The following is a 10,331-nucleotide window of genomic DNA, read 5'->3' as shown; positions in this document are numbered from 1 at the left end:
AAGTTATCTAGGGCGGTTTGCTTGTTGTTTACTACCTCACAAATCTCAAGCATCTGTTGTTTTTTTTCCTTGAGGCTATACTCCAGTGCATTTTCTTCTGCTGAGTGGTATATAAAAACAACACATAATATAATGCTTTTCATTTAAACGAAGAATGTCCAGCTGCAGTGTTTCAAATAATCATACAAAATATACATGTAGATTTGATTCCATTTGACCTTTGAAGATAGAAGAATTTTCTGCGGTAGCATCTTGTAAATTTTAGAGACAAATTAGTCACAGCTAAGAAAATCAAATATATCCCTCATGGTCATCATCATCATCATCACCCTCATCTTCATCATCATCTTCTATTTCATCTTCATCATTCATGATATCATCATCCTCATCATCGGTCCATTCATGGAAATCACCACTGGCAAAATCCCCTGACGTCTCTAAATCTACACCATGAAGAGGAAATATATATCAATATCTAATACATATATAGTTATGTTTCTTTGTGTTAAGCGTTCCTACAGGACTGTTATTTTATTTATTTTCTTGGATTTAAACTCAACCTTAGAGAGCCAGTTTGGTCTAGTGGTTAGAGAACTAAGCTAGAAAGCAGGAAACATGAGTTCTAATCCTGCCTTAGGCATGAGAGTGTTTTGGAGACTTTAGGCTAGTCATTCTTTCTCAGCCCAACCCACCTCACAAGATTGTTGTTGTGGGGAAAATAGGAGAAAAAGGTGTGTTGGATATGTTCATTGCCTTGAGTTATGAGTTATTTGGGGGAAATAAATAAAAAAATAAATGAAAACTCAAGGCGGGTTACTTATTAAAAATCAAAAACAATTAAACCAAAAGCAAAAGAAAATGATCACGAATGTCCAGAAAAACACAACACAATGCATTTCAAAATAGAACAATAACAAAAATATTAAAATCAACAAGGAACTTAGCAAGCATCCTGTCTCCAGGCCTGAAAGCAAAACCAAGTTTTCAAACATTTATAGAACAACCTCAGGGTGAGATTTGGGGTTCCAGAAGGCAAAAACAACTGGAGTTAGGTGATTTTTCAGATAACCAGGCCCAGGACTATAAGAGATTTTCTAAGTGATAATCCTCAACTTAAATTGCACACAAGCTGGCTGGCAACCAGTGCAACTCACAAACTAGCAATGGCATACAGATGCATTCTGATATACAAATACCATCCTGTGTTGCCATATTTTTAACCATGTGTAGCTTCCAAATAATTTTCAAGGGCAATCCCATCTACAGCATGTTGAATTAATCTAGTCTTGAGACTAGGGCATGATTGACTTTCTGACCCATCTCTCAATCTATAAAAGGGCACAACTGGTGCACCAGATTAATCCATGCAAAGGTCTTCCTCCCAAAGCTGCCACTTGCTCTTCAAGATACAGATTAAGATAAATGAGAAAGTGTCAGTCCGATGTCTTCTTTGAATGTGACACGTACCGTATATTACCTGAGGCACATGTTCAATTCTCAGCCCCCAAATCTTTTCCAAATTAATCTACAAATCAGCCTTTCTCAATGTAACATAAAGTGGTAGAGCTAGAAGTTGTGACTTAATATACTGTATGTGGAAGACCCTGAAAAAATTAATTTAGATTAAAAATCTTCAAGATTAGCTATTGTAATGCTAGAATTAGCACACAGTTTTAATGGGGAAAAGGGAGATTTTGGAGACTTACCACAATCTGCAGCACCATGTGTTCGGGATCCTGTTACCTCATTGCCATATCTGTCAACACACCAGCACTGGCCTGCAGTTCCATGACACTGAGTTGGTTTATAGTAGCCATCTTCATCACATAAAGGAATATATTGCCCTGAACAAGACCCAAAAACACAAATATCTTGCAACATTTGTGGCTTTTATATTATGACTCCAGTGAAGCATTTTGTAAAGAAGCTTACAACATTTAATGGATATTTACTTCAGTATAAGCACTTTTTCTCCTGAATTTCTTTTAAATATCAAGTCAACATGTCATGAAAGAGATTGGTTGCTATGCAAAAGAAAAAAAGGAAAAAAGAAAAACCTGGCACAGTTTAGGGATAATGAAACAGACTACAACTCATTCCAGAATATGTAAAGTTGATTATTTAAGAGTAAGCAGACATCATGACAATTGGAAAGTTAATGCAAGACCAAAAACTGGAATAATCAAATTAAGGAGTGACTGAATGGTCCTATAGATTTCAGCTGTACTCTTTGTATGTGTGTATATATATGCTTTATAGGTACCAAATGTCACTTCATAGACAAAGTCACGCCCCACAGATAATGTAATACATACATTATATTAAATGTTTTAATTGGTTGATCTTTTCTTCTAAACACTTCCCTACTAATTTGACACATGAACTTTGAAAATTATTAATTATAGTAACATTTTTTCTGGAAAAAAATAATTAAAATGTATTTTTCTTATATCCTCTATTGATAAATATAGGGTCTCTCTCTCTGTGTACACAGTAATGAAGGAACTTATGTGTGTGCAGATCTGTGTGACTGTTGTTAAAGGTTCCATGATTTTTTTTTAATCTGTAAGCTACTATAACAAAAATATTGCCCTAGTATTGAATTTTATTTTTCTTATCATATTGCATGATTCACTGAATGAATGAAAAGCTAATAAATCCTGGGTTGTATAAACAGAGGCATAGAATCAAGATCACGCAAAGTATTAGTACCACTTTATAAAACCCTAATAAGACCACACCTGGAATACTGCAAACAATTTTGGTCACCATACTACAAAAAAGATATTGAGACCTTGGAAAAAGTTCAGAGAAGAGCAACTAAAATGATCAAAATGCAGACTAAAACATATGAAGAACAGTTGCAGGACTTGGGTTTGGCTAGTCTAAAGAAAAGAAGAAACAGGGGCGATATGATAGCAGTATTCCAGTATTTGAGGGGCTGCCACAAAGAAAAGGGCATCAAACTATTCTCCAAAGGACCAAACGGCAGACAAAAAACAATGGTTGGAAACTGATCAAAGAGAGAAGCAACCTGGAATTAAGGAGAAACTTCCTAACAATTAACCAGAGGAATGGCTTACCTTCAGAAATCATGGGCGCTCCATCACTGGAGATTTTTAAGAAGAGGCTAGAGTAGTCACTTGTCTGAGGTGGTATAGGTTCTCCTCCAAGGTTCCTTCCAGCTCTATTCTATTCTATTCTATTCTATTCTATTCTATTCTATTCTATTCTATTCTATTCTATTCTATTCTATTCTATTCTATTCTTAGTGTTTTAAAAGTAAAATGGTCATTCTAGCAATAGTTTAAAATAGCAGCACTATCTTCAAGAGGAGGCACGGTGGGTCAGTGGCTTAAAAGATTTGGGAGAAAGTCTGTGCTCCGGCAGATTGAGTCCTGCCACAAGTGACAGTGAGCTCCCATCACGTGCCTCAACTCCTACCAACCTAGCAGTCTAAAAACATGTAAATGCAAGTAGATAAATAGAGAGTACTTCGGTGGGAAGGTAACAGCATTCAGTATTTTGCCGTATGCTTTGCGCTAGGGCATGAGGTCATGCTTGCCACATGACTACGGAAATGTCTTTGGACAGCACTGGAGATGAGCACTGGAGATGAGCACTGCTACGACTCACGGATTAAGACGTGCAGAGCCATCTTCAAACTGATAATGAAAGAATTTTAATAGCTTTCAAAGTGTTTATACATTCTGTTACTATAATTTTGGGTCATTAATTTAGGATTCATGTTAATTTTGTATTGCAGTTTCACTAGAATTATTATGTAATCAATAAAAGCTTCAAAAAGTAACAATATAACTTACCTAGAAACTTCTTTCTCCCTTGCTGTTTGTGAATGTTGCTAAGCAATGACTGGCAAGGTGGATCTAGAATAACATTAGGCACATTAAAATTTAGCCAAGTATGACAACTGAAGAAACTTTTGCTCAATTTATAAGTTTCTTTCAAATATTTAAAAATATTTGATTTTCATTATAAACGTCTTATCCAGACGTTAGTCACCAAACTTGGTTTGCAAACCATTTTTCTAGACTGGACTAAGGATATATTCTGATTCTGATTATCCAGATTTGTACTGAAACGTCATAGAAAAACCTTTCCATACATATTGATACATTTGGAACCACTGGGCTGAAGAAGTTTCTTTTAAACAAAGTATGACAATTACAGATTTGCTCAGCTATTTACATATCACTTCTGGTAACTAAATATATATGTAATTATTATTAATAGTAGATATCATCCAGTAGGCCTAACTTCTTTGAATTTGTTTAGTTTTTACAAAGGTACATTCAGGAATGTCATTATATCATTATATTTTCCACTAATGAATTCTATTAAAATAATTAATGTATATAGAGTATATTTTAGATTCCAAAAGAACCCCATTCTGTTTACTCTTGTAAATTTTATTTCTATTGTTTCATGTATTTATATGTGTGTGATAACATGTGTACATACATTTACTTAACCAAACTATACTAAATTTGACAACCAGGAGAGTTTTAAAACATACCGATATTTAATCTGTCAAAAATAGATATTATATCATAACTGACATTTTAAAGTATTACAGAAGCAATATTGAAAAAGAGCAGAGCATATTTATTTACAGTAGCTGAAACTGCCGGTAACTATCTGCAGAAGCAAAACATTAGTCACATATCTGCATCCCAAGGAGAAAATACAAAAATACAAAAACTTCTGACTTCCATTGAGAGAATTACTCATTGAAACCAACGTTTGACTAGATCAGGGGTAGTCAACCTTGGCTCTTTTATGACTCGTGGACTTCAACTCCCAGAATTCCTGAGCCAGCTAAGCTGGCTCAGGAATTCTGGGAATTGAAGTCCACGAGTCATAAAAGAGCCAAGGTTGACTACCCCTGGACTAGATTATGCCTTTTTGTACACGATTTGCCATTGTATTTTTTGAGAATAAATCCCCAGGAATAGGATAGGGAAGTCTATCAAGCTGTCCAGTGCAAGACAGAATGGAATGGGACAACTCGCTGCTGCCTACTTGCTGTGGCCAACTCGCCATCGGACAAATTGCCGTGGCCAACTCACCAAGAGCTCACCAAGAGACACCTCGCCGTGGCCAACTTGCCACAGGACAACTCACTGTGGAACAATTCAACGATTCAATTTATTTAAAATACTTAAAGAATGATTTTAATTTTGTCATTCACATTGCATTTTATCCCTCCTTTTGCAACATTTATTTAATTGTTTTATTCCATGATTTCTTTGATATTAGTGTAATTCTTGTCCTGCAGTGAGTTGGCTGTGGCAAGTTGACTGAGACAAGTTGGGCCATGGCGAGTTGTCCTAGACCAGGGGTTGGCAACCTTGGCTCTTGGAATTCTGGGAGCTGAAGTCCACGAGTCATAAAAAAGCCAAGGTTGCCTACCTCTGTCCTAGACCAAGACAGAACCATTCCCTAATCCTTGATCTTCTGCTTAAAAATCACTACTGCACCATGCAGATGGTGATATTGGTGGGTTGAATCAGACACCAAACAAGTAACACTTGGGATATTTTCTTAACACTGTTGTAATGAATCTAGGATTGGGCAATGCATGTATATTGACTCTTTTGTTGTTGTTGTTGCACTGTATTTTCAATAACCAGATTAAACTGCCATAAGGCATCTTTTCCCCCCTTTTTTCTATAGCTTTCAAATGTTTGAATGTTATTTTAATTCCTCACCTTGCTGCCTTTGGAAACAGTAGCACCATTCATTGTTTGATATTAAACTGTCCTTGTAAGTGTCACAAGAATTGAAGAATGCCTTGGTGCACTGCTCATTCTTGTCAAGATATATACTTCCAAGTTCTGATTGGTCCAAAAGTAGGTCATAGTTTGTATCAAGTCTGTTAAACATCCAGCCAAGAGAGTCCTTGCAAATTGGTAAAATGCTGGTATCAAATCCTAAGAGACAAAGAGACCAAGCAATTAATTCACTAATACAGGCATAGCTGACACACATAGCAACAGAATCAATGGTGTCCTTTCTCATGGAAACTGTTTTATAGCAAAAAACTAGATCGGGTCTGTGCTAACAGCGTTTAGCAAGGCTACTAGATGATGCAAAATTTGAAAGGACTACTAAATAGCAGCAACACTAGTTCTTTGCTCTAATGTTTTGCTGTTATCCACCTGGAATTTTGCAAAGTAGTCTTATTGCTACTTAGTATTTTATCATTTGTTTCCCCAATTTATCATGTATCTAGTTCAAACACTCTAAGTTATCTAACAAGTAAATATTTTAGACATTATTTAAAAGAGATCTACTAATTGGCAACTTCAAAAATTAATAACATGAATTGCAATTAAAATTAATTCATTAAAAATCCAGCTAAAGGGCCTTATGGCATGATCTTCAACTACCAAAAGTTCTGCAGGTTTCTAGCATTCTATAAAACATTATTAATATATGAATCATCATGGCTTGGATGTCTGTGTAAGAAGTTCCAGAGGAATTGGGCCACCTTTAAGCAAAGCTGCTTCCAGATTATAGACCCTCTATAAAGTGATAACTGTAGGCACTGCATGGCTGAATTGGAGCAGATGGACAGATTCCCTCTGGAGAAGATGATCCTGTAGGTAACGCAGATCCTATACAGTAGGCTTTATGGGTTATTAACAGCAATAAATTGTTAACTGATTGAACTGAACTTGGAAAACACTTGACAACTAATGTAAGTAACATCTGCAACATATATATATAATATGTTATATTGCTAAAATATTTTGCAGCTGCCAAATATGAAGTCCTTGATGGTCTCTGAACTTGGTGGTTAGAGAGCATCAAGGACCCCACAGTACAACTTGAACTACAAATATTTTCTTCTATTGATGGAATACAGATCACTACATTCTGCACCAGTATAATATCTGGTTTATTTTCAAGGGCAGTTTCATGTGGAGCATGTTGTACTACTCCAATTGCATTAAGAACATGAATAATTAGATGTCTTGCCACTTTGTCACAGAAAACTGAAAGCAATCATGCAGCCCATCCTTCCCTCTAGATATGGCTCCTGTATTTCATCTCACATATTTCTTTAGTAAATTAAATCTGCCGAAGATTACCTCCAGTATTTCCATCATTTCCATATTTCAGAGTTTGCTGAGATTCATGGCAGAACTGCCTGCCATTCTGCTAAGGAAATATCCCAAGTGTCTTCTGGAAATCATACAGATCCATATGGCATTTACTATGGATCACATATTTATAGACTATTTTAAGAAATAGAAGGCTCTAGCAAAGTTATTATTGCATGTCTATATTCCTTCTTTGTTCTCCTCTGTATTGAACAGAAAAAGAACAGAACAGGAGCATACTTCACAGCAAGAGCTTCAACATCTGAACTCGCGTGTTCTTTGAAAATCGCCCATATCCCTATATGAACTTTAAAACAATGTTAACAAACAGGAAAAATACAATAAAAACGAAATATAATTTTAGTAAGAAATGCAGCAGAATTTCACAAAAGAACGTATACGAGTTTTATACTGTATTTCCTTCAATTTTTTTTTCTCATGTTCAGTTTATATTATATTTGCTCTGGATTATGTTAGAACAGAGATTTTCTTCAGGATGAAAAACATTATTGAACTAACCATTTGAAAAGGAAAGTAGGCCATTAGAAAGTTAAAAAAAAGGAAGGTCCTTCATATATTTCATTGAGATAAGCTAATGCAAGTTAAAATACACATATGTCTCTTTGGAAAAAAGCCTTGATGAGTCAGATTTAAACTATTCTTCTCTTTGTGTTGTTTTTGAAAGTGCTCATTGGGGGGGGCAGGAACAACAGTGGGCTGGTCATAAAATGGGCCTTTTACCAATTTTGTATATACAGCAGCCCATTAATTTCATTTTGTTCTGCTTCCTTCCTTTCACAGAAAATGCAACATTCCAGAGATTACTATGAATATCTTTACATTTTTTAAGCCTTGGTATTCCCACTACAGTATTAGCAATTATGACGCATTAAAAGAAAGCTAAAATATGCCCAAAGATATAGGTAGTCCTCGATTTATGATCACAATAGAGCCCAAAATTTATGTGGCTCATATGAACCAGTTGTCAAACATCTGAATGTAAATCACATGACCCTGGGGATGCTGCAGCAGTCATAAGTGTGAAAAAGGGTCATAAGTCACTTTTTTCAGTGCCGTTATAACTTTGAATGGTCACTAAATAAACTATTGTAAACCGAGGATTCTTTTTTTTAATCTATAAGGATAATAGTAAACCCCAAAGTTGCATGCATAATAAACAGGTGACTATTTCTTTGTCCTTGATCAATATCTTTTCCAGATAGTGATATAGGAATGATTAAGTTCTTATGGGATATTGAAAAAAGAAGCTGGCATTAAACACTGATAAGCAGAGAAAGCAGCAGAAGATATAGTAGCTAATGAACTGAAGCAAATTAAATCTATGAATAAAACAGGGCCCAAGGGAGGTATTTGCCGGAGGGATATGCCTGATGGTGAGTGCCTGGGGGCCCTGGGGACCTGTGTGACTGGGCCTGGCGTGCCTGGAGGCCTACACTGCCGGGGCTGGCCGACTTTGACTGCAACTCCCTCCCCCCCCCTTTTTTATGGGGGGTTAAAAGATTTATGAACTATGCTGCCTTCTTCCAATTCATCTAACCCCTCGACCACCACCACGAGGACTTTCCCCCTTCCCGACTCTGCTGTTGGACCTCCTGATACGATTCGGGACTGTACTCCAGGAGGGAACTGCTGGCCCTGCGCGACTCCCCCATCGCGCAGGCATGGCCCAACACGATTCCAAGGGCCGGCCTTGATGAAGGGGTTTGGAACCCCGAGAGGTGGCACTCAGCGTCAGCATTGAGGGATCTAAGAAAAAGGAAACTATATGCCTTCTTAGAGGGGTGTTTTTCTGAATTTTTAGGGGGTTCGGGGTTGGCCCGAGGGGAACCAGGGGAGTCCTCTCGGAGGCCAAGGCCGGTCCTGTCTGGGGGGTGCGGAGGGGTAAGGGAGGAGACTGGGGGGCTGGCGGAGGGTGGTGTGATAGGTACGGTCAGTGGGAGGGGCAGGTATGGCGGGAGCAGAGGACCATATCGGGTTTTGGGAGCACGCACACGCTGCTTACAAGCTTGTGGGTGCTCTGATCCTCAGAGCTCTGCTCGATCTCCAGGGACCTTAGATCCTCCGGCCCGGGTCCATCGGCTGATGTTGTGCAACGCCAGGTCTGTGGTAAATAAGGCCCCCCTCATTCAAGAACTTATTCACGAGGGGGGAGCGGACCTGGCGGGTATCACCGAGACCTGGTTGGGCATAGAAGGGGGAGTTCCCCTTGTTGATCTGTGCCCACCAGGTTTCCAGGCATTCCATCAGCCGAGGGCCCGGGGTAGGGGTGGGGGGGTGGCGGTCATTATAAGGGAGAGCATGTGTCCAAGGGAGACCACTGTGCCTCAGATAGACGGTGTTGAGTCCCTCCTTGTGAAATGGGGGCAAGGGGTGCAAGTGGGCCTGTTGATAATATACCTGGCCCCCTGCTATATGTCAACGGCCCTGCCTGAGCTAGCTGACGTGATAGCCGCGGTGGCGGTGGAGACCCCCAGACTTATAGTCATGGGGGATCTCAACCTGCCATCGGCAGGCGAAACGTCAGCGGTGGCTCGGGAGTTCCTGGCCTCCATGACGACCATGGACTTGACCCAATTAGTTCATGCACCCACTCACACAGGAGGACACACACTGGATCTAATTTTTGTCTCTGGCCAGTGGCAAAATGATCTGGAAATGGGGGAGATAGTCATAGAGCCCTTGTCATGGTCAGATCATGCACTCCTGAGGATGGACTTCCGGACCGCTCCCCCTCGCCGCAGGGAGACGGAACCGCCTAGATGGTTCCGTCCCAGGCTCCTGATGGACCCGGAGAGGTTTCTGACGGAGCTTGGGCCATATCCGGAGGCGTTAGGTCACGACTCGGCGGAAGATCAGGCTGCGGCCTGGGATGCGGCCGCAGCCGCAGCACTGGACCGAGTCGCGCCGCTGCGGCCTCTGACCCGTCGTAGATCCCAACTAGCCCCTTGGTTTACTGAGGAGCTGAGGGAGATGAAACGCCGGAAAAGACGCCTAGAGAGCAGTTGGAGGACGTCCCGAACCGAATCCGACCGAACACAGGTAAGGAGACATATTAGATCTTACCTTGTGGCGATGAGGGTGGCGAGGTCTAATTACTACTCCACCCTCATTGCGTCATCAGATAACCGCCCAGCCTCCCTCTTCAGGGTGACCCGCTCCCTTCTTCAATTGAGGGGGGGG

At 39.6% G+C, this 10,331-nt stretch overlaps 1 protein-coding gene across 4 annotated transcripts in view; it reads right to left on the bottom strand.

Annotated features, from left to right (window-relative positions):
- Positions 1 to 265: 265 nt before the first annotated feature.
- SPOCK3 (SPARC (osteonectin), cwcv and kazal like domains proteoglycan 3) overlaps positions 266 to 10,331 on the bottom strand; it is a 130,945-nt gene continuing 120,879 nt past the window's right edge. For all 4 annotated transcript variants that reach the window (XM_015819552.1, XM_015819549.1, XM_015819550.1 and 1 more), the window contains 4 exons: positions 5,733 to 5,954; positions 3,825 to 3,887; positions 1,707 to 1,844; positions 266 to 443 (listed from right to left, as the gene is read on the bottom strand). In XM_015819552.1, the coding sequence (XP_015675038.1) occupies positions 292 to 443; positions 1,707 to 1,844; positions 3,825 to 3,887; positions 5,733 to 5,954 (575 nt within the window). In that variant the 3' untranslated portion in view covers positions 266 to 291. The remainder of the gene's footprint in view (positions 444 to 1,706; positions 1,845 to 3,824; positions 3,888 to 5,732; positions 5,955 to 10,331) is intronic.

Source organism: Protobothrops mucrosquamatus, unplaced genomic scaffold (genome assembly GCF_001527695.2).
Source record: "Protobothrops mucrosquamatus isolate PMUCROS unplaced genomic scaffold, P.Mucros_1.0 scaffold945, whole genome shotgun sequence".
NCBI classification, from domain to species: Eukaryota; Metazoa; Chordata; class Lepidosauria; order Squamata; family Viperidae; genus Protobothrops; species Protobothrops mucrosquamatus.
Note: the sequence above shows the minus strand (reverse complement) of the source record. Positions and strands in the feature narration are given on the sequence as shown.